The 27,977-nt window shown below is 39.1% G+C and overlaps 1 protein-coding gene across 1 annotated transcript in view; it reads right to left on the bottom strand.

The window, feature by feature from the left end:
• The window catches only part of KCNU1 (potassium calcium-activated channel subfamily U member 1), a gene marked incomplete at both ends in the record, with an annotated part of 106,337 nt that extends 97,713 nt beyond the window's left edge, over positions 1 to 8,624 (bottom strand). Inside the window, 2 exons of the mRNA XM_081129651.1 lie at positions 5,604 to 5,723; positions 8,430 to 8,624. Of these exons, the coding sequence (XP_080985777.1) occupies positions 5,604 to 5,723; positions 8,430 to 8,624 (315 nt within the window). The remainder of the gene's footprint in view (positions 1 to 5,603; positions 5,724 to 8,429) is intronic.
• Between the last annotated feature and the right edge of the window lie 19,353 nt (positions 8,625 to 27,977).

Here is a 27,977-nt window from a genome sequence, read left to right as displayed (position 1 = left end):
AGGTACGTGGTATTTATGAGACACACTTAAAAGGAAACAAGACAGAAAGATTGAAAGAGACCTGGGCTAAGACATCCCAATGAGGTGTGAATAAAATAAAATGGAAGCAATGTTACATACTAATATTGTATCTTATTGATAAAAGGCACAATCAGCCAAGAAGATATAACATGTAACTTCACACACTAATTGATGTTATATAAAATATATAATTCAAGATCTGTTGGAAATGAAAGATATTTGATAAGGCTTTAAAAACCATAATGAAGATTTTTGACATGCCCCTTTCAATCAGTCACCAAATAATTAAGGATATGGAAAACACATATAATATAATTCATAGTGCTTATAGAGCTAACAAATACTCCACATATTCTTTCAAAAGTCCATTAAGTAGTAATAAAAATTGATCATATACCAAGCAACAAACAATTTCCCCATAAATTCTATGAACTAGAAATCATAAAAGCAGTGATGTTCTTGGTCCATAAATTTTACCGAAGTAGAAAAGACAGCCACTCCATCCTGAAAAAAATAAAAGCAAACCACATTCCTCTCAATAGACCACGAGTCAAACAAGAAATTAAAATTTAAAGCAACATAAAGACGCATTAGGCACTAATAAAAATAAGAACATTACTTGCCAAAGTCTGTGAGATATGCCCAAAGAAGTACTCTTAGGGAAAAAAAAAATTATAAATAAAATTCAACTGAAGGAGCCTGAAAGATTAGGCCAGCGGGGACCTTAGGAGCTGCAAAGACTGCGGACGCGTGGTGGGACCTGGCCCTGGGCCTGTGCAGTGCAGTCCTGCGGCATCCAGGCTGAGCAGCCAGGCCTGGGGGAGCCACCAAGGTCCTGAAGACAGGGACCAGAGACTGACAAGGCGTGTGATCGCAAGCCCTTAGCAGAACTGGATGAGCGACCTCAGGAAGCCTCAGCTCACCAAAGCTGCCCCAGAGATGAAAACACGCAGACCTTGTGTTTGGAGACCCAGCATGAGCGTGTGGGAGGAAGCAAGGCGCCCGGGGAGCCTTCATGGCACAGGCTCGGGAAGCTGTGGAAAGGAAGCGGCTTGAGAAGTACCGCGCTGTCCTGCGGAGGGACCGGCAACCGTCGGGCTCGGCTACCTCCCTCCCGCCAGGCACTGGAAAACTGTGAGCCGCCGACCCATCCTAGGAGTGGCCCTTTCCACCAGGACCCCGAGCCCCTAGCGGACCCTGGCCTTTGAGGGGATGACTCCTCAGTGCCAGGGCAGGGCCTGCAGAGGGCGGCGCCCGAGCAGCCGTCACAGGAGCCGCTGCAGGCTTTCCACGGCCGGGCTGGGGGAGCAAGGGGAAGCTGAAGTGCACAGGGGAGGGGAGGCCAGCTGCACCCTGGCCAGCTACCACTCGTGATAGAGGGAGGGTAGAGGCTCCAGGAGGAGCTCGGGGCCCTTACAAGAAGCAGTGAGCCACTGCCATGGTGAAAAAGTAACCTCTGGGTTAAGGATGTTGCTTTTAAGGACAAGCTCTACCAGGCTGAGCAGCATGTTTATGGCTTGTTAATCTTTCTTCACTTGGGGCCTACAACCTACACTCCCTGAGCAATCCACTTGCAAAAGGGAAATATGTCAGTTTGGGGCTTTCTCCCTATAAACTTAGGGCCCATCCAGCCAATTCTTCCCCAACTTCGGGTGGACCTCTGGATGATAGGAAAAGAAGCAGATTTAGTGTCAAAAAGGCTTATTAGAAAATTCTCGCCCAAACCGATAGGTTGCGATATAGTATTATCATTACTTAAAACTAACTGGGTTGGGGGGATTAAACAAAATAAATGGGAAAGAACAGGGTTCCAGAATTAAGAATGATAAAAATGTATTAATTATACGTATACATGTGGGTCATGAGACTAATGAAGTATATAAATTCCCAGCAAGGCTACATGAGACCCAAAGGTCGGGACACTGCCAGTCATGAGAGGCGAATGGTGTGAATTATGAGAATGAGGGAAAATATTCTTTCTAACCAGAGGCGGAGTTTACTCTATGGAGCAATTAAGGAGACCTTCAAAGTTGCATTTTCTCTAGTGGCTCTTTTTCTTTGGAAACTGTCTTGTGGTTTTAAAAATCAAAGGTGGCTTTATTACTTGTTGTCCACATGCATACACTTTTAAGAATGTAAGAGACTTTCTTAACAACTATACCAGGACAACTGGAAAAAAAAACTGGGCTTAGAATCATCCTATGTCATGCTTATTCAATGATTACTGCTTAACAACCTAGGAAATAGTAATTGAATGGAGAACTGGGAAACAGGTTTGAAATCTCAAGATAGGTGCAAGAAACTAAAAAAAAAAAAAAAAAAAAAAAAAAAATCTACATTTTCTGACACCTGTCTCTAAATATATTATTTTTATTTCTTCTGGGTCAAATTATCGTTATAGTTGTTGTTGAGACACATATGATTAAAGCAACATAACTATATTACAAATTCTGATACTTATCAAAAAGTAAAATCATATAGGAAATTAATCCAAATGAGATGGATTTTTAAAAATTAATGTATGTGTTTGTGGATATTAATTATTCCTGGAATGAGATAGGGTACCACATCTTATATATTAACTCATTTAATCATTGAAATAAACTATAGATAGTATTGCTCATCCCCATTTTATAGTTCTTACATTTCATCTGTATATGAGTCAAATTCCTCATTTATCAAAAGGAGGTAAATAATAGAACTTCTCTTTTGTAAAATAGGTTGTAAAAGAATGCTAGGAATGGAGAATTTATATGAGTCCTTAGGTAGATCATTTTAAGAAACAGCACTTGTGAAAGTTGGAGAACTGATGGCATCTGCTGGCCCTGCAGAAGTCTGCTGGAACACCCTTCCTTTCCTTCCTGGGGTGTGTTTCAATTTGAAGACACAAAATCAGTGGACTAACCTGAATCTAGATCTAATTTTACCTCTAATGGCTCCATTAACTATTCACTTAACTATTCTTTACTAAAGAACTGCCACAAGGAATAACAAATTTTATCACTTCATAATTTAAATTTTATAGATATAACTTATGGGGGGAGGGAGAAGAGTTATCGTAAGCTAGCTAATCAACTAAATAAAATATATCTAACAGTGTTGCTAAGACTCTACAGGTTTGAAGTGGCAGTGGATGGAGATAGGGGTAAGGAAGAAACTAATTTTTTTACTATGTGCCCTTCAATGCTTTTTGAATATTTTGCTATGTGCATAAAAGGACAAAAATGAAATCACCCAGAAATAATCCATATGAGGATTGCATTTCCTACCAGCCTTTTCTTTATTCATATGATAAAGACCTCTAAACTAAAGCATAGTCTCATACTATATAAACAAAATGAGCTCCTGATGCTTGATGGTATATTAAATATAAAATGTGAAATAAGAAAAGAAATAGAAAAAAAACATAGGTGAAGGTACATTTCAAGGTGGTAGAAAAGGTTTTTTAACTTAATTTTATTTTTAACATAAACAATAGAGGTAAAGTGTGAAGTGACTGATCATTTCTAGTATGTTTTATATTTTTCTTTTTCTAGAAGTAGCATTACATTACAAAAATGAGCAAAACCCAGCAAAATAAAATTTCTTTTAGTCAATTTTCCAAGTATCACTTTTGTGGCCTAATACATGCTGAATTTTTACAAATAGTTCATTGACACTTCTAAGTTTAATTTCTGTTTTCAGCATGTGGAGCCTGACAATTTCAATCACCTCTCTCTTATTAATTAAGCTGCTGTGGTCTTCTTTTATGATTATTCTTATTATTTTCTGTCTATTGTGTATGCCCTGATATGAGATGACTAAACTAAAAGTTCCTACTACCTTTGTCTTTTAATATTTCTTCCTTATTTCTTGTATTTCTCATTTATTCATGATCTTTAAGTTATATTTTTGGTGTAGTGGTATTCGTGATGGCATATCTTGGTTGAGGTTTGTTACATTTATCACATTTATCATCACAATGGTTATGTGTTGAATGGTGTCCCACTGTCCAAAATATACGTTGCGGTCCTAAATAGCAGTAGGTCAGAAAGTGATCTTGTTTGGAAATAAGGTCTTTGCAGATGTATTCCAGTTTAAAAAAGGTCATAGGACGGACTTTGATCCAATGTGACTGGTGTTCTTATAAAAAGGGGAAATTGTTAGATGGTATAAGTTCTCTTCGGCCTTACCCCAGTGACCTTTAATACATCATTTCCAATATTATCCTCATACAATCAAACATGATTAGAACATTTGAAAAGATCCTAACCAAGAAATAAATCCCCGTTATAATCAGAAAGAATCACAGCCCAGCCAGGCGTGGCTCAGCGGTTGAGCGTCAGCCTAGGATCCAGGAGATCATGGTTCGATTCCCGGTCAGGGCACATGCCCGTGTTGCGGGCTTGATCCCCAGTCAGGGGCGTGCAGGAGGCAGCCGATCAATGATGACTCATCATTGATGTTTCTATCTCTCTCTCTCCCTCTGAAATCAATAAAGATATATTTTAAAAAAAAAAAGAACGAATCATAAAATCCTTCTCTAACAGGTCAGTCATATCAACAGGGATTTTGGAAAAAAAGACCAAGTCTAGAAAGAAGAGAAAGGAGAGGCACATTGCCAGATGCTTCAAGATTCCTTGCAAATTTTATCAAAGAAATTTTACTTATATACTTCCAAAATAAAATTTTAAAAGTAATTACATCTGAATTAAACAACGTTAATTAGAAAAGAGCAATGTTTTTACCAGTTATGAAAAAGCAGAGGAAACTCTAGCTTACATGTCTACTTCTATCATACCACCATCTGATGGCAGTATAGCCTCAAATTACAAATCCCAACTTCTAATGTTTCAGATCAAACTGTACTACTGAAATGATAATCAGTACAATATTCATTTATAGGGCATCTGGTATTTCTAGACAATGGGATATAAAAATTTCCATGGCATAATCTTTTCTCTCAAGGAGCTCACAGCACACTGGGGAGTGGGGCATATGCACAGATAATTTTAATAAGTGTTCAATGCATATTATAGAGCCTTAGAGACAGATTCCTAGCTTAATATGGAGATAAGGTAAGATTTTGTAAGGTGATGATATCTGAATTAAGTTTTAATATGTCCAAGTTGCCTGGATTAAAACATGAAGTAAAATGATAAATATTATGGAAGGGCAAAAAATGACTAGTTTGTATAAGGAAGAAAAGAGGCTATTGGATTCAAAGAACAGGAAAACAGCTGTATGTTTCAGGCCAGATAACACACTAACCATCAAAATTTCTTAAACATCAGCCATAAACCAGACATCCATACAAGAAGGAAATGTGTACAACCTTTGCTCTAATAAAGCTTTTCTTCTGGAGGATAAGCTGGCAATAAATACAAAAATAATGCCCACAAATTATATTCACTTCAAATTAAAAACAAGCAAAACAGTGACTAAAGAGGGGAGACATGGAGATGGCTGTTGAGAGGTAGTGATATTTTAGATAAGGCCATCAGGGAACCTTAGATGTTTACCTTAGCGATAAACATATATATGACTATAATCATGATCTTGGCTGGAGTCTGTTAGCAAAGTAACACTAAAAATGTACTTACCAAAACTTGCCCCACAAAGGTCTGTGCCGAAAGTATCATTTCTATACGATCACGAAATACTCCATGGAGGTGAAGACTTTTAAAATGTTTATTACGGTTGCTCATGGACAAGATTAGTTTCTATAAGCAAGAGAAAGGAATTGAGTGTGAGCTGGACCTCAGAGAAAGGAATCTGTTGATAGATTCTCCTGCTGTGGTATCAACCAGAAACTACCCCACCTAGTCCAACCCAGGAAACCCTAAAGTCACTCGTTCAGGATTTCAAGAGATGAATCTTACTGAGTTTGCATTTTACTGATTTCCTGCACAGCTTTTTAACTCTGAATTCTACAGTCTTCAACATGCTTTTCTCACACATTCTTAGTCCCAGATCCTTCAAACTGACATTATTGTAATGATCAGCTTTGGGAGCAAAATGCTTCTTTCATGCATCGAGATGCACGGACAAAGAAAAAAGCTTACAAAATAACTTTTAGGTGATTATGTAAGTATTTGCTTTTTTGAGAGAAAAACAAAGAAGGAAAGTTTTAGGAATTTGATGTTGCTTTTAGTTCCTTATGTAGTATCATATCCTGCTGAAATTACAATCCTTCCTCACAGCTGCATAATGCTTTTACTTAATATATTTGACATTTATAATAATCCTATGATGTAGATAAAGCATGATGAAATCCATTTTTTATTGATAAAGAAACGGAGGTATAGAGAAATTAGATGCCTTTCCCACAAGTAGGCAATCAGGAAAGGCTGGAGCCTAAACTAGTGTCCATGTCTGTTGATGGTCTTGAACTACCACCGAGAAAGACACAAGCAAATTAGGACTGACCACACCATGCTGACTGGACCCCTCTGACTTTTAGAAAAGTTCACTTTAGGTAGGGCCAGGGTTTTGAAATGACTTAATTTTTCTACTCATATTTTCTGAGTGGTAGGAAGAGAAGTCTCAGTAAGTGACTATTAGATAGAGTTCATATCTCAATCAATAATTTGCCTCTAATACCTGTGATTCATCATGTGTATTTCCAAGATGTTTGAGAATTGATTTTTAAAAATATATTCAATATGACTTTAATATAGAACACTCATTTGAATTTCATTATAAAATTGGAGGTGTCTTCTGTGGAAAAACAAATTGGCCCTAAAATATAATAAAATCATACTTACTAATGTAGTAAACCTTTTAAAAATGCACATTTAAGTGGAAGAATTATGACTCTCCAAATAATTTCTAAAAGAAGTTTTGACAGTACCCAGATTTGTGACATTTTTCACATGAGGCCAACTTTCTCAAAAGCTTAGAGTAAAAATGCAGCACTCTCAATTCATATGAATATAACAAATTATTGAGAAGTCACTCAGCTTTTATCAAAGTCCTCAAGATTCAAGAGCAGAACAGTATAGTATTCTGGTTGCTTGGACCTCGTTTCTTATCATAACATTTACTTTCTATTTGAAATTAGAAGATACCTCTGCATCAAAGGGTAGACAGGAATTAGATCCGAAGAAAGAGATGAAAGATACAGCAAATATTTATAGACAAATGGGTTCTCACATTTTTGTAACCACATGCAAATGAATATGATGGGGAAGAAGATGTATTTTCCTGAGTGGAAGTCTAAGAAGGTTAAATAATTCTGCCAACTGAATTGGGCATTGAACATAGGAAAGAGGGCCAATTCACCATACCTGCTTGTGTACTTTGTCAGTATTGTTAAGAAGTTGGTACCCCAGAATTCTTTCCCCAATTTTTATGTCATTGCTTACTGTCTTTAATCTAGGAATAATTAGTAATAGAGTGAACTTATTTAGCAACAAAATGTATGAACTTCAATATTGGGGGTACTTTTCGAATGTAGAAACCTGAATTCCATATTATGAGATTGCCAATGATCTTAAGTACCAAGTTATTATAAGTTCTGTTATTTTGTGTCAATGTTTAGCCTTAAGAGAAACATTTTAAGCAACCTTTCAATATTAATTATATTGCACAGATAAAATGTGTTCTGCTATGGAAATTACTATAATCAGAGAAACAAACCAAGTTTGGGAAACAAAAATTGGAAATAAAGCCACACAGGACATAATAAAATTCTTTGCCATGGACCACTGGTAATAGAATAGACTTTATGTAGCATTTGAGAGTTTTATTTCAAGCTTTTAAGCAATGTCTTATCTGGACAATATACCTTTATTCTCGTCATCATCATTTGCCAGGTTTCATTCAATAGCACCCACCCTTGCAAAATTTGCCTCGGCACGAAAAGGTCTCTGTATTTGAGGCTGGATGTCATGTGCGTGTATGCATGGGCGTCCGTGCATGCATATGCAATTCAGTGTGTTGTGTTAACATGGTATGCGAAAGGCAGTGTACCTATGTGAATGCGTATGCATCATGAATGATGGACTTATGAAAGTGAGGCTGACTTCGGTGTTCCTTTTTGTCTCCCTAGTAGGACCTACCACAATTGTCATTTTAGGATTTAAAATAGAGGCATAAATATAATGTCCCTGGGTGGTTTGTTTTGTTTTTTTCCAGAAAAGTGATCTTTGTTTCCAGAGCTAACATTCATCATCAACCATACAAGACATTTCTTCTCTGGGTGGTGGGAGAGGAGGCCTGGCCCTGTTCCTGAGGCCTTGGGAATAGCGGCCTGTGGGCCTGTTTTTCATCCCCAAGAGGATCAGCCCCTTTCCAAGGTACCAGATCAGAGCTGGCTCTCTTAGCCTGTGAAAACTCAGTGAAGCCTTAATCATTTTCTAAACACAAACACATGTCAAACCTGTCTCTGATCTTCATACAATGGGATCCCAAATAAGGAAACTGACCAAAAGAATTCCTGTTCCCTTGATGTTTTGCCATTTTTTTATGGCCCTCCAGAGTAGCCTGGAAATAAATAAGATGAGGAGTCCACTTAAGAAGGTAACTAAGGAGGAAAGAATGAACGCGGCTTGGATCTCAGTTGTGCAGGACAATTTCCCCATTTCTTCCTCATTATTGTGTGCTTGCTTGGTTCGAAACATCGCGAAACTGAATGTCAGAATCCTATGATGTCATGATCACATGATAATGATTCCAGGAATTAGAGTTCAGTGTACTACAGAATCTAAAGACCAGATGCAATACAATGAGTGGTTCTAAGAACATGGGTTGGCAACCACTGAAATGCTGACTCATACGATGCCAGTGAATGAACAGGGGGAGGAAGCTGGGGTCCACAACATGGGTCTTCAGATAATGTGAATTCCAGATCTGCTTCTGTTACTCCCTTTCTCTATGACCTCGAGGAAATTACGTCCTTTGAGGCTATGGGCAATGGGCTATTTGGTCTGCGCAAACAATTTCAGAATAACCCTTTTTGAGTGAAATGACACCCAGGCATCTGTGTGTAAGTCGGTCCTTCGTCTGAGTGAATGCCACATTCTTTGTAATCTTGGAAGGACAGATGAGAGAAGATCTTCAGGATTTTAGTTTATCCTTTCTATAAGAAAGGCATAGTATAGAGTTCAGGCATTGGAGAAGGCCATTTTTCCAATGTGAACCCTGGTCAATAGTTATTTGAACCCAGGACTCTGTTCCTTTAATCTCTTCTTTATGGAACCTTCCCTTTTCTGGTTTTCATCCCTGCCCTGGCAGCAAACCCTCTGGTCCAGCAGAGGTAAAGTTCAGGATGAGAGCAATTTCTTCTGTTTTCTCTAATGTTTTCAAAGGTGTGAGAAATGTCATGCCTTTCAGTGTACAAGAGGGGCAGGCAGAATGTCAGGGCGGAAGGGGGGCCTAGTTCCCCAGTTATTGTGAAGATGACATGACAGGAGGTGATGAGACCCAGGGGAAATTCTGTTGTCTTTTGCAGTCGGCCATGACTCCGCTCTGTGTGGCAGCCTGTTTCTAGAAGATAAATACGTTTCCTAGAACTGCTGCCACAGTTATTTTGTCACCGGGGGACCTGTGTGACTAGGGAGAAGCTGCCACTTGTAACTTGGTAGCAATTCAGTGTTCAGAACATGGGAGGTAGACGACTTTGGAGCAACTTTACTCCTCACAATAACTAAGAAAGCACTCTCCTTGTACTCCAGAGTTTAAAGAAACAAAAGTAATATCTACTCTGTTGGCTATCTATACAAGCAGAATCTCTGCTGAGTGTGTGTGTGTGTGTGTGTGTGTGTGTGTGTGTGTGTGGAGTAACTACTATGTGCCAGGCACTGGAGACACAATGGTCAGCAAAACAAACATAGTTCATCCCCCTACGGGGGACACAGTTAACCGAGGAAGACGTTTACAGTTAGAAACTTGGGAATGTGTTCTGGGGAGAGATGTAGTGTGAGAAGAACCCGACCTACCTAAGGAGTCCAGAGGCTGTGTCATGTCTGAAGCTTAGGTCTGAAGCATGAGGACCCCTGATGGGCTGGGGAAGCTGGGGACATATATTGTTAGACAGAGGGGCTACTGTGGGGCAAAGGTGGAAAAGAGATGACCCTCTGAAGAGGGTGGTCCATGGAAAGCAGTGATCCAAGAGAAGGGTGGCTGTGTGTGAAGGGAACCAGATCACGCAAGGCTTTGTTCCGGTTTAAGATTAAAAAAATACAAGAAAAGACTTAATTATTTGAAGGATTTTAAAGAAGGGAGTTAAATGATTGAATGCCAGTCAGAGAAGACACTGGTCCAGAGTGAGAAGAGGCTCGTCCACTGGGTGGGGCAAGCGAGAGGGGCCATCCAAGGCCAGGGTGTAAGGTCTGCACATCTGCATGTGGGAGGTGAGTGTGAGGACGTGTCACAGCTGACCCTGCATCTCTGGCCAGTACTTCTGAGTGGTGGTTGTGTCTTTTCCCTGCTGCCCTTTTAAAACTAGACCTAGGAAATGAACAACACTATACTACTGGAGATTTCTTTTTTCACATGAATTTTTTAACACGGCCATGATTTGATTAGAAAAATAGCTTCACTTTGTACACATCTCCATAATTTACTTCTGGGCACTCAAATATCCTGGCAAAATTATACTTTATAATGAGATTGAACATATGTTTCATTTTTAAGATTTGCTTTCTTCAGGAAATGTGCCATACCTGAAAAAGGAAAGAACTTCATACTTTAAGTGTATATAGCAGCACTCAGGAATATGTGTGTGTGTGTGTTTAGGTGTGTTTAATGCTTCTGAAAGTAATAAATCATATTTTAATGCTCTCTTTTAAGGGCCTATATCCATTTGTCATAGTTAATGAGATGACCCTACCTTCTTCTGTTCCTATAAACAGACGTTTATTTCTTACCCCCAAGGAGCATCCACACCATCAGTCAAATACTGGTGAGGACATGCAGGGCCCCAGTTCATGAAGATAGCCAGTGACACAGCCAGACCTAAGGTCAAGGATGCGGATGGTTTGACCTGCACAGAGCACTCACCTCACAGCGAAAGCACATCACAATAAGCAGCTTCTAGGGTAAAAGTCTTCTTATTGATTTAATATATCTATTACTTTGGGAATGTTACTTAAAGATTATTGCCCTGGTTTCTCAAGGTGTTTACGTGAAGCTATTTCAGTCACCAAGTCTTTACCTTTCACCTTCTTAATATTTCAGTTCTGGTTTAACTCTGCAAGTTTCATGGAATGTGACAGATAGTATATTAACCACTTTTAGAGAAAGCTTCCTTTTGAAAGGTGACTTAATCCATAGTCTATTTAGATCCATGAGCTGTTGAAATTTACCCTTTAAAAAAGAGCTGTACTTCCCTCCCTCCCCCGTTGTTTTCTGTTTATTTTAAATGGATAAACCACAGCAAGACATTCCAGTGTGGTGGATGCTGTAATCCAATAGACTGGCTGTACAATTTCAGTGGTTTCCTTTTTAGAAACTATCATTTCTGGAGAGGCTGATATTATAAACAATGTAATCATATTTAAAATCCATACAGAAATCTTGAGTTTTGACTTTATCTTTTTTTCAAATTTGTTGGTTTACTTCTGAAGTATAAGCCTTTGGCTGAGCTTCTTATGCTCCCCCATCTTCATTTTCTCATCAGTAAAATGAGGAGGCTGGACTGGTATTTGGGATTCCTACAGCTTGCACACACTATGAATCGTTGATTGTATAATCCCAGATTATGTCTCTAACAGATTATAATCACTTTTGAATATTTCAGTGTCTGATCTCATTCCCAGATGAATTCTTTTAGAAAAAAAGGAGAACTCCACTCATCGATTCTGAGTGGCTTTTTTGGAAGGGGTGTCCCCTTTGATAAATTAACTTGGATTTCTTCTCAGATCTCACGGCATTACTTTTCTTCAGAGGGAATATGCTGAAGTTGGCCACAGTCTCTGATTCCTTCTCTGAATCCAGACCCTCTTTATTTTGTGATCTGATTAGAAATGTGCTAATTGGTTTGCCAGAGAGACTATCCCTTCCCCTCCCCTCTGTGTCCAGTTTCTCATTTTCTTTCTCACTGACTTGCTTTCTGTGGTACTGCAGAGTTATGGTTCATTTTGGATATTTGCAAACTGCATATGTGTGTCCATATGTATGTCAAGTTCATGAAGGTTATACTGGGGTGAATTGCTAAGTGCAAAGTGAAGAATTTTATCAATCTCTTTAATTTTCTGATTTGTAATCCCTAGTTACTGTATTCAGTGTTTGGAGGGAGTTTCACGAATCCTGGTTACAAGCCTAGCAACAAAGTTAAGATGTGAGCCTCTTCCATTTGGCCAGTAGATGGAAGTATTTCATAGGTAATTAACAAGCAGCATGGTTTTGTTTGATTTTGGTTTTGATGTGTGTGGTGTGTGTTTTTTAAGAAGATGGTGGGCCTATCTGGAAAAGAAGTAGAAAGGAGAAATGAAAAGCAAGAACTAAGTGATGAAGAGAGGGACATCCAATTCTATGAAATAGGGGGCTTCCAAACTCAGTCTCACCAAAAACCCATTTTCTGTTCAGGTCTGTTTACCTCTGTGACTGCCCCTTTTGAAAGAATAGAAAGATAAATTAAACTCTTGATAACTCTGGAGGTGTGTGTGTGTGTTTTACCATAATCTCTATGGATCCTTGAGAATCCTAAAAATCTTTTCATGAGTGATGAATAATGCAGACACTTCAGCCATCAGAACAGCTGATCATCAAGCTGATGGTTTCATCCAGTGCGGTGGTCATCATGCCATCCCTCTGCCCATCCCCTCTCGTGCTCCCGACTGGAACTTCTGGTCTACCATCGAATTGCCAAGCACTGTCCCAGCAGCAGGTTGCATTATTCCTCTGGGTGCTGTGTGAGTATATTTCCAAAATCTCAATTTCAATGAACTGTAAGTTTGAGTCTCTGGGTGTCATATCCAACTGAAAGATTATGTTGAGAAACTGAGTTGTCACCAGCGGCACAGGAGATGAAAGCCATCTTCTCTGCATCGGCTCCTCCTAGATTGGTACGTTCACCCAAACACTTCTCTCCAAGTGCCTCTGACTCCTGGCAAGCTTTGAGGATGAAAAGACTGGCCGTTAGCTCCACGTTTGGTTTGGGAATAGCCCAGCAGTTTTTTAATTATCTCAGGAAAAAAACTCTATAGATATAAAATAACTTTCTAAAAATTAAATTTATTTTAATCTACTTATTTTAAAGAAAATCCAAACAAATGATATAAAGTGCAAGCGTAAGGCAAATAAAATGCTCTGAAGTGGGTTAACGTCTTCTGAGAGCCTTGCTTACTCACCCAGCTCTGCTGCTTCTCCCGTCAAAGGGTAATGTTGCCCTTTTTCTTAGAATTCCTGGCATTCTTCATCAGTATTGTGATTTTAATTGCATTTCTCTGAAAGCTGTGTCTATAAGCAATGTTCTTGATAGAGAATTTGAATGTAACTGTTGCATTAATACAATTATTTTCTTTTTTTCCCAGGATATCCTGGAAGAAAGAACCTTCTGTAATATAAAATGCAAAAACTATGTAGATAAGCATTTAGGTACAAGAATTATTGAACATTAAATCTATTTATCCCTGAGCCCTACTTATTTCTCTTAAAAACAAGGAAACCCAGACCAAGGCACTGGGATGTGTTCTTCAGTTTGTGAACGCAGAGGTATCTCAACCTATCCAAATGTATGGTGCGTGGGAGAAAAAATGGTCCACCTATGATGGTAGGTAGTCATCAGGGACTAATGGTGAGTTTATTTGGTAAAATCTCTGGGCTTCCTGAGTATTTTAACATATCTCTTTATCTCACTTCTAACAAGCTTTAAACTGATTGTGGGAAGAAAAAGTACCACAGAAGAAAATCAAATTCTTTCTAGCCAGGAGAGGTCATGAAAGGAGACATTGTAGCATTTTCGTGGAGAGATTTTATTTGTTAGCTGAGAAAATCAAACTCCATGGAATGGATCACTGAGCTAGTAACCCCCTTCCTCTCCCAATTTACACTGTTTCTAATCAGTAATGTCAAGGTTCCCCACTAGCAAGTGTCATTGCAGTTACTCGCCAAAGCAAGGATTGTTCTTTGGAAATCTTGCCACAAGAGAGCAACATTGACTAACTTTTGCCTTGAAAACCTTTTTTTTTTTTTTTTTTTTTTTTTCTGGGGAAAGAGACTTTTTTGACTTGGAAGACATTCCAGATAAACCCTTCAAAAAAACAACAAAACAAAACATCACAGCTTTGCAGGGCCTGCTCAGAGTAGGGGGAAAGAAACGAATCCTGAGTAACAGTGAGATGCGTTGGCTCTACCTTTGTCTGCCAAGGCCTTGGCTTACCTCAGAGTAGTTAGGACAGATGTTTGGGTCTGTGCACATGCATCTCATTGGTTTGGGAGAGGTTACGCATGGTATCCTTCCTCTCTGGATTTTCATATGTCAGAGAACTGTGACATTTTTACAAAGCTAATCCTTACCCTGAAGCATTATCATTGGATTAATAAACTTCATGTATAAACCAAAACGATAAATTGCTTTATTGTATCTCCACTCAAAATGTCTTCTTTAGCATGGGGGTTTTCTTGCTGTAAAAACCGCTTACTAGAGTGATCTCAATCACAAGATCTACCACAGGAGTCAACAAATAGGCAGGGGAATCTTTTAAAATTTCGCTATTTAATGTGACAATACAAAACAAAGCACAGAAAGCTAGGAGAAATTAAACAGTTTCCTCTAGAAAGACAGTGATGCTGTGAGAAAGATGGTCCAAGACACTCTTCCATGGCTTTGTGAGTCCTCCCTAATCTCTTCACTGTCTGGAAAATAAGCATCTGGTACCCGTTTTGATTTCTAGATTCTTCTTTCTAAACCCATCCCACACACTGTCATTGTCCCTCATCCTACCTGTCCCAGATGCTTCTCAGTTCTGGAGTGAGACAACAGTTGGTAGTAGAGATATTCAGAGTCTAGTACCCTTGCCTGGCCAAACAACACCCAGATAATCCCATTGTTAACCTTTCTATTGGGTGTGGGGTTGAGGACCAACATCTCTGCTTCCCTGTTTGCTGAAGGTTCCTAGTTGGACGAACATGCATTTCCACCAAATGGGCAACCTGTCACTGGCACTCCAATAGAAATCACCTGCTCCTAGAACAGTCATTAGGCAAATTGACAGTACACAACAGCTAAACTTCTCAGCTTTGACACTGCCTGTCTGAATCAAGTAGATGGAATGATATCAACCCGACACACCACTCACACTATTTAGAAACTCATTATTTACAGGGGAGTCATGGCCTCTGTAGATGGTGGCTCCTCCCCTGGAGAGTCAAGTGGTCTTCTGTGGCCAGGAGAGCGTGCCCTGGGCTGTCAGGTGATGGATTTGAGTCTTGGTTTTAGAACTTACCACATCTGAAAATGACAACAAAAGCCCAACAGTCTCCTGAGAGATAAAACACCTCTGCTGTCTGCCTCATAGATTGCATGAGGGTCCAGTTATGTGCTGTGAGGAAAGCACTTTGTAAATTTAAGGTATTAAGCCCTCGGTGGGATAGCACCTTGGACACTCTATAATAGTAGCTGTCATTTATTGAGCATAGAGTTCCTTATTAAACACTTTATGCAAATTGTCTCACTAAATCATCACAACTGTGCATGAGAGAGATAAATTTCCCTATTTTAGAGATTAAAGTTTGCGGTCTAGAGAAATTCAGCAATTTGTCAAAGGTCTCTGAGCTAACAAGTGGTGATTTTAATACAAAGCCCAGTCTGCAGTGTTCTCCCTGATGGAGTTCAGGACAAGTTACCCTAAAGTATGGCATCTTGGCATATTAAATATCTTAAGCTATTCTTAAAAATGGCTAAAACAAGAAGGTCACTTTGACCTTCCTCCTTTCCCCCCTTGCCTTCCCTGGAAATAGGTCACAAAACTCCCATGTGAAAGGCACCCCCCCCCCCCCAGTACTGGTGACAAGCAGCATTCTTATCACAAGAGGCAGGGAATTTAGGGCCAAGAAGGCATTATTTAAAAATGTGCTAAAGTAACCTTTATTTTCATTGTTACACCTTTACCATTAACTACCCTACTCCCAAACCCTCTGTCTTGTCAATCCTTCACGAATGTATTGTTTTTTTGTCTGAAAGGTATAAAAACTTCCTTCTTTAGTCACTTCTTCAGGCCTTCATTTTCTCGCGTAGACTCCCATATATGTGTAAAAATTCAGTAAAATGTGTATGCTTTTTAGTTTAATTTTCAGACCCAGCCCAGGACCCTAAGAGTGTCCAGGGAAACATTTCCCTTCTTTACATGACTATTAACCAGCATTGCTTTAGGGACCGGTCTGTTGCAAGCTGGTGCTTTCATCTTGGGTAGTAAAATCCTCAGCTCCTGAGATTGCTTCCCTGCAGAGAGGTTAAGCCTCCTCCCTCCTTCCAAGCCATTGGGCTCCTTTCAAAGAGGCACTCCATGCTAATGCAGGATCTTTAATGGCCTCATATAACTGTCCAGATTGCCTCCACACCTCTGATTTGGAAGCCCCATACCTAAGGGGAGCTCTTCAGTCAAAGGGGGAATAGAAAAGGGTGGGGGGTGGAGAAGAGAGAAGGTAGAGCTCACGGAAGGGATGTGGCCAGTCACTGCACCTAAGCAGTAGCATTTTGCACCCTCCTCAGAGGACAGCTCTTCTAAGGAGCCAGACGAGGAGGTGGGGGTGTTTTGAAGGCACTGTGGTCCCCTGGGAGACAGGAAAGAGAGTACTCTGGGCGGTGGGCCCAGGCCATCTGGAAGTAGTTCAACTTGAGGTCTCAATTTTGGAGACTGTTCAGAACAGAGAAATAGCCTCATAGTTTCCAAATGCACTAGGAAGGGGGAATAACCTATTGATACTTGGTGTCTGAAGCTGGAATTTTGGTTAATCCCTCCAGATATGTATTTTTTAAGGTGCAAATTCTTTGATTGGCATAGGGCTCACAATAGGGGATAACTTCTTACATGTCAATTTTACTTTGATAAATCAGTCAGCTGAGATTTGTATGATCTTCTTTTGCCTCCTTCACAGCATCTTGCAGAATGTCTTCACATTTTAAATGATGAATTTAGTGGAGGAGATAATTGTGCAGAGAAGGCAAACACACACAAAACAGCAAGAAACTATAAAGAGGCATTTAGTGTTTAATTATAATCTCAGGGATGTAGCCCTATGGAAGGACATGGGATCAGATAATATTTTTAAGGAGGAGACAGAAATAAAGACCAGGTAGAATTTAGAAGATGAAGGGAACAGAAAAATCATTATGGATGAGAGAGAATATGCCATGGAATGAAAGAATGAACAAATACGCCAAGGGGAGAGAAAGCAGAAATATTATCTTTGGGATCCAGCTATTTTATAACATCTCATTTATAACAGCCTTGGATGGTGGATGTTATGATTTCTACTTTACTCAAAGATTTGAGTTAACTTGTCTAAGATCATAGACTTAATCAGGGTAGAAGTCCCAACCCTTTGATCCCAAAGTTATGTGTTCTTTCCCTTAAACCACATCTCTTCTTAATTTCAGAGCTTGGTTCTATAAAAAAGAAATGAGACTTGTAGAAAAATGTCTAAAAAGGTAAAAAGAGGTAGGGAGTAAGAGAGAAAGAGAGAGAAGAAAAGAGAGAAAAAGAAATTAAAGCCAGAAAAAAAAAATACAGTTGTTATTTATCTGATCTAGCAAGGGAAAAATTTTTCTAAGCATAATGAGAAAGAAAAAAAAATCACAAAAGTAAAGTGAATTTCTTTGATAATATGGAAATTATTTTTATATAGTTCATAAACATTATAAAATTAAAACCAAGCAATATTTTAGCATAATTAATTGGCCCTAATTTTGATATCTCATGAATAACTTATAAAATTTCTAAGAAACACTAAACATTACTGGAAAAATGAAAAGGAACATGAATATTCAGTGATGAAGATAAAAACAAGTACTTGAAAACAATCTGAAAATTCCAATAAAAGGAAGTTTTCTTTTCATAAGGGTAGTCAGACATGTTGCCTCAAATACTGTTGTCGAAAATGTAAATGTTGCAAAAGCATCAAAATATTTATTTCCTTTGACTCAATTATTTACTTTAAGGTATCTATCCTTAGGAAGCAATCAGAACTCAAAAAAGAAACAACCAAAAAAAAAAAAAACCCATAAAAAAACACTTCAAAAGCTAATTTAATTTTTAATGAAAAAGTAATAGAAAGTACATAAGGATTAATTGGAAAAAGAAAAAAAAATAAAGCCATCATGGTAGAGTATTATCCTGCCACTCCCAATATGGAAAATTATTATAAAATAAAAACTTATTTTTAAGAAGGCAATGATATTAAATGTACACTATTATCCTAATAATATTTTCATATTTATGCTTAGGGAAAAAAGACTTGCAGGAAATGAAATGCAGGTATACTGGTTATCTTTTAGTGGTGAGAGTCTAGAAATTTTTTATTATGTATTTTTCGTGGCCTCTATAATGAATATGTACTGTTTTGTTGTAAATATTTTAAATAAAATAATCAACTAGCTTGCAGTTGTCCTTCATTCTAACTTAGAAGCCACTATGTGGTGCTAGGTAAGCACTTGCCTGAGATGATTCCAAATGGTTTCAAGGAAATAATCCCCTAAACAGGTGTAAAATTATAAATGGCAACAGATACAAGTGAACACATTTCTATGAGAATTCAAAGTAAAGTGAGCTGACCCAGACCACGTGGGAAGCTTGGTTCTTGATTCTGGCTGTATATTAGAATATTAGAACCACGGGGGATACTTTAAAAAAAAAAATCAACAAATCCCACCCACACCCCGCACCACCACCACTAACCTTATCGCCTCTGGCCCAGGTTTCTTTCTCTGGGGCATACAAACTTCAGCCCATTGGCCAGTGGGCTAAAGGGAGAGAAAGAGCTGACAGTGGAGTGGGGCACAGCTGGAACTGTGGCGGGTGTGCAGGACCAGACCATGTAAGGCTCTGTGGATCATGGGATTTATATCCTGTGTGTGTATTATCCTGACAGCACTGGGAAGCCTTGGAAGTGTTCTGAGCAGAGACTCGACAACAGATTTGTTTCAAAATATCTCTCTGCAGTGGGGAGAAGAGATTGGTGGGGAACCAGAATAGAAAATGTTTGTCAAAGTCCAAGTTGGAATGTGGCAGTGTGACATAGGATGGTGCTGGTAGGAACAGAGAAGGGTAGATGAATGTGAGAGATCTTTAGGAGGTAAAATTGTAGGACTTGGTCATGACTGTACATGGGAACAGTGATAAAGCACACCAGCATTTATCAAGTAAGTGCAATTGAAATTTATTTACTAGACTCAAAAAGTTAACAGCTGGTGAGATTTATTACAATCATTTTTTAAAATCTTTAAAATCTTCCCTTCACCAAAGCAAATTTATACCAGAACAATATTCAAGAGTAAGTCCAAGTCAAAATAAATGACTTGTTCAAAGTCCTGCACACATATACAAGGACGAACAGGTTTCATCTCTATGTCACCAGTCAGAAGTCTGGGTTTTGGCTCCCTGGACCACGTGTTAAATCCTTTCATAGTCCTCTGCATGAAAAAGCTGGGCTGTTTGCCACGCCTGTCTAATAGTTCTGTGAACCGGTATTTGCTGGGGAAAGAAGGAAGAACATGACTGAGTGTTCATCTTTACTTTCTGCAAGTGGAATATATAGTGGAATTTGAAAACGGTATATAAAGTGGAATTTGATTCCTGCACTATACATTTACAATGCAGTTTTCCCCTTTCCCCTTAGCATTCACTTTGGGATAATGTAGGAAATCAAAGGTTTGATTGCATAAAACCAAAGGGGTGTCCCAAGAACATGCATTTTAGTCTTTCCTCTTTTCATCGCACTAACAATATGAGCCTGCTATGGTTGCAGAGCTTTTGTCAGACAAACAGTTAAGTACTGAGCAACTGTTTAACATTGTGCTAGGAATGGAATTAGGAACAGCGAAATATCTACCTGAGCTAATTGAAAGGGAGATAAGATAGGCATAGGATCATTTAAAAATAGACTGTGGATACTAAAGTGTCTAACTGAGAGTAAAAAATCATAAGAAAAAAACAATAAAGTAGATTCTTGGCATTTATGGATAACATTTAAAATCTCAATTATTTGGGACCGTGTAGCAGTAAATTTGCAGGGCTTATGGATTTGAACTTAATGTTCTAGAATGGGCTATTATGGCGAGTCTCGAAGTGGGTGAACTTAGCTGGCTTCCCAATATCTAAATCTTGAGCCAACTCTGTTCTCTACTTTGTACTGTCTTCACTAAAGCTTGTGATTAAGTTAAAAAAACAAAACCAAGAAATACATTTCTATTTTTTGAAAAATGACCTTGAAAGAAAGTCAACGACTAAGTTTGGAATGAAAGTTAAATGGCTCCAAAGGTTATGTCTCTAAGCCAGAAAATAGCATTAAGGACTCTAATGGTGAATTCAACTCAGAACTATGAGGTGCTCTATAGAGAAACAAGAGTAAGCAATCTATGAAACTATTTCAGCAGCTGCACCAGAATTTATTTTAATAGCTACATAAAAGACTTTAGTACTCAATTTATAGAATCATTAATTGTCTAAGGGGGTCACTTAAAATTTTAAGTCATACTTTATAGCATTTTATGGAGGAAGCGATATGGAATGGTATTTTCAAATGTGTGAATTTGAGAGGGCCTAGGGACATTTCCCTCAGGAATGCATATTTCTTAAAGTGTTAATGACATGGTGCAGAAAGGATCAAAATAATGTAGAGAGGATGCAGAGCAGTGAAAAAAGAATTCCCTTTACCCAGTGGGGTATGGATCTGGGGATAACGTAGCTTGAGTCTGGAGTCCTCCCTGGCTGATAAGGGTAATGTTCCTGAAAAGAAAGCAAAGTAGGGATGCAGGTGGGAGGCTGGAAACCCCTGTACGCGCATGATGTGAGTCAGGAAATTTATGTAAGCAAATTCCAGGAACTCTGAATGAGGAGTTGAGGGACTAGAATTCCGGTCCTGGGCTGCTCCTAATTACTCTGTGACTTAGGGGAAGTGATGCATTCTCTCCCATCCTTCATTTCTTTTTGGAATCTTAATTTCTTCATCCATAAAATGATTGCAGGGGCCTGGGTGATGCCTGAGCTGCAGTTCAGTGATTTTATGGCTTGTAAGAGATCTTACTATACAGTTTCACATCCTTTCATTCGCCTTCTGTTGTACGTTAGATATTGAGTATTTTCCATGTCACTAAGAGTACTTTAAAACATTGTCTCAATGACTGTGTAATGCTTATGTTACCTTAATTATTTCACCATTTTCCAGATATTTAGGTTTTCAATGTATTTATTACAAAAAGACTATCTTTATTATAAAAATAAGTATCTTTGTAATTGTCTGTTCTCATCTCTAGCGACTTCCATGGATTGAGTCCTAAAAGGGAAATTACTATGTCAAAGAACATGAGAATTTTTAAGCTTTTGATATTTATTGTCAGGTCTCTTGTTGGAAAGCTCATGCCATTTTTATTCCCATGGAAGCTCCTGGATCTTCTCTCTTCCACTTACACTGTAGTGGTTAGTGTTTTTAAAATATTAGCTTGGCTGATAATTTAATGCATTTTATCATTTAATTTTTATTTCTTCTTCCATTTTCAAATAGAACATCTGTATATGTGCATTTGTAGGTCACAGTTCTTTGTGCAGGGCAGAAAAGACAGACCAACAAGAGAAAGCATACACATTTCATTGAATTTTAAATGCACATGGGAAACTTCACAAGAGAATAAGGGCAGAAAGAAGGAACCAGAGCAGGAAGCTGCTATACTTTTTAGACTAAAACAAAACAAAAGGATATATTTGTGAAGGATTGACAAGATGAGGGGTTTGTGCTAGGAGTAATTAATGGCGACCAAGTAACTACGAAGAGAGGGTTGTTTGTAAGTCCCTCTGATGCCATCTTTGGGCTGATAAGAGTCTGTCTGCAGCCAGGTCAGCATGGCTCAGCGGTGGAGCATTGATCTATGATCCAGGAGATCTTGGTTCCATTCCCGGTCAGGGCTCATGCCTGGGTTTTGAGCTTGATGCCCAGTAGGGGGCGTGCCAGAGGCAACTGATCAATGACTCTCATCACTGATGTTTCTATTTCTCTCTCTCCCTCTCCCTTCCTCTCTCTAAAATCAATAAAGACTTTTTTTTAAAAATTCTGTCTTTAGAAAGAAAAAGCTCTACTGTTTCTTAATTGCTTTCAGCTCAAAAATTTTTTATGTCGCCTGGCCGGGAGTGGCTCAGAGGTTGAACATTGACCTAAAATCCAGGAGGTTGTGGTTCGTTCGATTCCCAGTTGGGGCACATGCCTGGGTTGTGGGCTTGATCCTCAGTGGGGAATGCAGGAGGAAGCCGATCAATGACTCTCTCTTATCATTGATGTTTCTCTCAATTTCTCTCCCTTCCTGTCTCTGAAATCAATAAAGATATATATTTAAAATTTTTTTTTTCTTATGTCAAAGGGGCATATTGTGTGGTAACATTTTCTGGTTTCCTTCATTCACTAGTAAATTATCTGTTGATGTCCTTTGACATTTTTTTCCATTGGAAAGGCTGTCCTTTGTTTCAGTGTTAAGCATACTTTATGTATTAAGGGTAATATTAACCCTTTGGCTCATTTATTTGTAACCCATAGGTGTCCTAGGTTCCTACCAGACTACAAATTTTCTGTAATTCCACAGATATTAATGTTCAGAGCCTTCTTGATTAAGCACATCTGGGCCCCCATCACTACATTAGGAAGGGGAGGAGCTCACATAAAGATTAGATAGTTTCATATAAGTGAGATCATATGGTATCTGTCTTTCTCTGACTGGTTTATTTCATTTAGCAAAATAATCTCCAGTTAATCTTGCAAAGGGTAAGATTGTCTGCTTTTTATATGGTCGAGTAGTATTCCATTGTGTAAATGTACTGACAGCTTTCAGAGGGGAGTGGGGAGGAGAGGCTGGATGAAAGAAGGTGGAGGGATTAGCCAAAAAAATGTGTACATGACACATAGACACAGACAACAGTGTGGTGATAGCCAGAGGGAAAGGGGGCTGGGGCTGGGTAGAGGTGGGCAAGGGTAGAGGGAATGTGGACAGAAAGAGATGTTGCTTGGGGCAATGGGCCACGATGCAGTGTGCAGATGATGTCTTATTGACTTGCACACTTGAAACCTATATGATTTTGCAAAACAATGTCACCCCAAAAGATTCAATTTAAAAAATTAAAAAAGGTTAGATATCCTTACTTTTCCATGATGGCTCCTCCTTCTGTCTCAGAATCATCAACAAACAGCCCAAAGCTGATCTCCACATTCCCCAACAAAAATGAGGTTCTTCTCTCAGGATGCAGGCAGGTTCCTCTCTGTTTCTTAACCAGCTCTTTAGGGCAGGCACCGGCCAGGCCCGCTTCACACTTTTCTTAGAACCAGTCTTCCCGCTGATCTCTATGCTCTGGCACATTCTTCCAGACATTCTCCTCAATTTTCTCCTTTCTGTCCAGTCCATCAGTCAGACCTGAGGACACATTTGAAAGTGTTCAAGATTCATGTTCTCTCTTTCAGACTGGCTCTTAGAGCCTTCCAAGTAAAAGGCTGGTTTGAGCATCCCTACCCTGAGCATTCCATGGCAGTTGGACAGCTTGTTAGCAAGTAGGGGCTAGTCCTTCCAGAGCAGTGGAGGCTCCAGAGTCTGGTATGATCTGATGTCATGAGGACTCATGGCATTTGACTCCTACCCAAATATTGCTATGGAATGTGCAAATACTTTTTCTAAGTTTGTTTCTGATGTTTTCCAATGTACAGAAGTCCATATTTTTATGTAATTAAATTTAAATTGTACACCTGCCTCCTATTTAATTTTATTAACCAATGTTGCCCTAATACATTCAATAAAAACCAAAAATATCTGTCCTATCAGTTATTACAAAGTTTATCCATTCATAGTAATTAAAATAGATTGGATTTGACAAAATAATCAGACATATGCATCCAAGTGATAGAGTAGAAAACCACAAAAAAGATTTTATATAAGCATGTAATATGTAATACGCAATAGAGAAAACATTGCATGTTAGTGAGGAGGAAGCCTAGTATTCCATGAATAGTAAAATTAATAAAAAGTTTTACAGCATGAATGCTATGAAGGAAGTTAACATGATAGCGAGTTAGAAAGAAATGGGGAGGAAGTGGAATATGTCCTGATGGGGTGATCATAGAAAGCTCCTCTGAGAAGGTGGGCTCTGAGCAGACGCTGCGTGAATCACCACCTCAGAGGACTGAGAATGAGTAAGATATCCAGATGACAGCAGTGAGGGGCGATGGTACCCCGGGCATATCCTGATGGCCCATCCGAGGGCCTGGGATATTGCAGGAAGAAGTGGTGTGGAAGGGGCAATAGGAACAAGGAGAACACTGTCCTGCAGTGTGGGGGAATGACAGAGGGAGATGCAGCGCCTCCAACTGAGAAAACTTGGGGGAAATGGAGTCCTTTGGAGAGAGCCAGCTTTCTGTAAAGACAGTCATGAAGACTTAGAAGAAGATAGACTGTTTCCAGATGAGGGGATCTAAGGTGCTCAGTGGAAGCTTTGCAGGGCAGAAAGCTGTGGGGAATGTATCAGACTAGGAGGTATCCCAAGCAAGAGGAGGGCGAGAATGTAGGTAGTAGTAAAGAGATGAAGGTCTAGATGATACTTCAATAAGAAGGGAAGCAGGGAATCATAGGATTACCTCTGATGATCTCCTAGAGCAAGGGGAACAATTGGCTCCTGCTATGGTCTCCAGAAATTAACTCAATGATCTCGAGCTATTGTTGTTCTCTGTAATTCCAGATGATGTCTGCATCACAATCTTGACTGGGGACAAGACTGAGGGAGGGGGAACAGGTGGGAAGTTTCTCACTGTGAGTGAGAAGCAAGGTGTTGGTCTTTGGGTACCTATTTTCTCAATCATTTTTTTATTATAATGGGCAGTCAGGAATACAGGAATTATTTCATATGACAGTTATAGACACCGATGTCACAAGTCTTAGCTGAATCTGTCTCAACAAAGAAAAGGAGGTATTAGTTGTCATTTCTACTAAGGAGTTGTATAGAAGATGTTTGTAAGCCAGTCTATGAACTATAATTATTTGGAAAAGAATATTAAGCCCCAAGAAATTTCATCCAATACTTGTCAAAAGTGCTGAAAATCATGTGTACATTTATCAGTTAGAGTGTTAGTTGCAAGAAACAGAAATTGACCCTGATAAGAAGAAAAGGAGTTTATAGAAAAATATTGGCAACTCATGGTAGCTTGAGCAGGTGAGCATGCTGGACAACCAAGCTTGTGGATCATATAGCCAAAGTAAGAGTCAAAACAGTGTGACAAATCTGGTTTGTTTGGATATCAATATCATTGCTAATTGCGGCAAGCAGAATGGATCCCCAAAGATGTCCACATTCTAATCCCTAGAACCTATAATATGTTACTTTACATGGCAAGAGGGGCTTTGCAGATGTATTTAACGTGATGGACCTTAAAATAGGGAGATTATCTTGTTTAATCTGATTGGGCCAAATCTCATCCCATGAGCCCCATAATAGAGAACTTTTTCTGGCTGGAGGCAGAGAGAAGTGATGGGTAGAAGTCATGGAGATGTGAAGATGAGTAGGACTATGCCCCATTGCTATTTTGAAGTAATGAGGAGTGCAGGTGGCCTTAAGGAGCTGAGAGAGGTTCCCAAAGGATAGCTAGCCAAAACATGGGGATTGCAACCTACTATTACAAGGAACCGAATTCTGCTAATGTCTTGAATGAGCTTCGAAGTGGGTCACCAAGCACAACTAAGATAAAGCAATGCCAAGGCCACTTTTAGATTCAGGCATTTAATTATTTACATAAACAGCAAAAGGAAGATTAACCAAAGGCTCTGGCTCTCTATGGTCCTTGACCCAAACAACAGAAAGGATGTACCTAAGCAAAAGGGATCAGATAACTAAAATGCAAATTGTGAATTATATCAGGTCCTCGAATAACAGTTTCATTCAATGTCATAATTAATTATAATGTTGATAGGATGCTGTAGGAACTTCACTCTTGCTTATATCAATTCACCTAAGGTAAAATTGATTTTGTTATACTTCATTTTGCTGAAGTTCTAAGAACCTGCCCATGACTTTAGTGAGGCCTTACTGTACCTCATTGTGGAGGAGCCAATTCTAGCCTACAGCAAAGTGGTTATATATCCTACAGCTCTAGTTTGACGGGTTGGGCGGGGGGTGTATTTCAGATGTGGGTGCTCTTGGAAAGTGGATGCACCTCCCCAATCTACTTTTAGAGAAGTTCTCTTTTGTCTTGCTTTTCCACTTCATTCAAGTGCCAGAATGAGTGCTTGTTATTGGTCATGCAATCATGTGCCCATGTGCTAACCGCAAATGAGGCTTGGGAAGGGATTGCTTGAGCTTCTATAGTGGAAGGTCGACTATGTCTCTCATCAACTCATAATGTGAGGAATTCCCAGATATTGAAAGGAGACTCAAATAATATTCAGGAAAAATGTGTTATTACTGCTCCATATTACTCTTTTCCTTGTCTGATACCAAAATAGATGCTGAGCTCCTATGGTTTTAAAATTTTAATATTTGGGAGCATAGCATTGCCACTAAAAGTGGTTCCAAAAAATCTGAAACTATAACATACACCTGGCTAATTTGGGCTTCTCCAGTTTCCAATTAAACAGAAAGGAAGGAGGTGATTTTGGGATATTGGAAAAGGAAAGGGATACTGACTATCCAGGAGGAATATGTTACTGCTGCACAAGATGCAATTCTGCGAGAGGGTCATTATGTGTGTGAAACTAAGAAGGCCTCCTTTCCCTCCCACACCTGTGCATTCAGGGGAAAGGGCTCCACTGGACACTGGTGCCGAGTGAATACCAAATCTATGCACAACACCCTCATCTTGTCTGGTGTTTCCTCCCGCTTAACAGTGTGTCTTAATAAGCCATTCTACTGTTTTGCAGGGCTACTGGCTTCTGCATGATGAATGGTATAGTAAGATCAGTGAATCCCATGGGCTTGGATTCTTCCACTGTGAAGTGAGTTCACTGCAAAGTGAGTTCCTTAGCCAAACACAACATCCTGTGAAATATTTCTCTATTTTTAAGAATGTATTGGAAGTACTTCAGCTTGACAGTGTGAGGTGTGTGTACATGTCTAAATGAACATTGATCCATACTGCAGAGATGGTCACATGACATGTGAAGTATGCTACTCGATAATTTACACTTCAGAACATTTCAGAGGGGTTTGGGTAGGATTTTTAAACCTTATTCTATGGTTCACATCCCCAGAGGAGCTACAGAAAGTGCTTCACATATCACAGTCTGATTCTGCACCGGAGGGTCTATTAATTAACATAAAGAATATTAAATTATGTCATGGAGAAATGAGTAGTATCAATATATATCAGCCAGAAACATTTGTACAGAAAAATCTACCCATGCATGATGAATACTCTGACAATCCCAGCAGGCTAATATTTTTTGGGTAGTACCCTCAGTCTAGGACTCTACTTATTCCCAAGTTCCTCACTTTATAGAGAATTCTTTGCTTTAATCAAATTTTAAAAAAACGGCTGTTTCTTCTGTCAGAATATTTGGTATGGCAAGATGAGTTTTAACTCCAGGGGCTTGTGGTGTGCCTAGACAGGACAGAATGGAAAGGGTGGAGAGTGGGGAATTCATCCAATTTACAAGACCTCATCATTTGCATGTTTTGATGCCTGCTCACTAACAAATTTTGGTACTTGTAGCAGAACCAGGTATGGTTTTTGCTTTTTTTAAAAACAAAACAAAACAAAACAAAAAAACCTTATCATAGAATCTTGACCTTAATTTCATCTTGTCTAGTGGTTTCCAAAAATCTAGTCATGAACCAGAATCTGGATGGCTGCAAGAAAAT

This window comes from Miniopterus schreibersii (genome assembly GCF_964146895.1).
Source record: "Miniopterus schreibersii genome assembly, chromosome: 2".
Taxonomy (NCBI): Eukaryota; Metazoa; Chordata; class Mammalia; order Chiroptera; family Miniopteridae; genus Miniopterus; species Miniopterus schreibersii.
The sequence above is the reverse complement of the archived record's forward strand: the minus strand, read 5'-3'. Positions and strand labels throughout refer to the sequence as shown.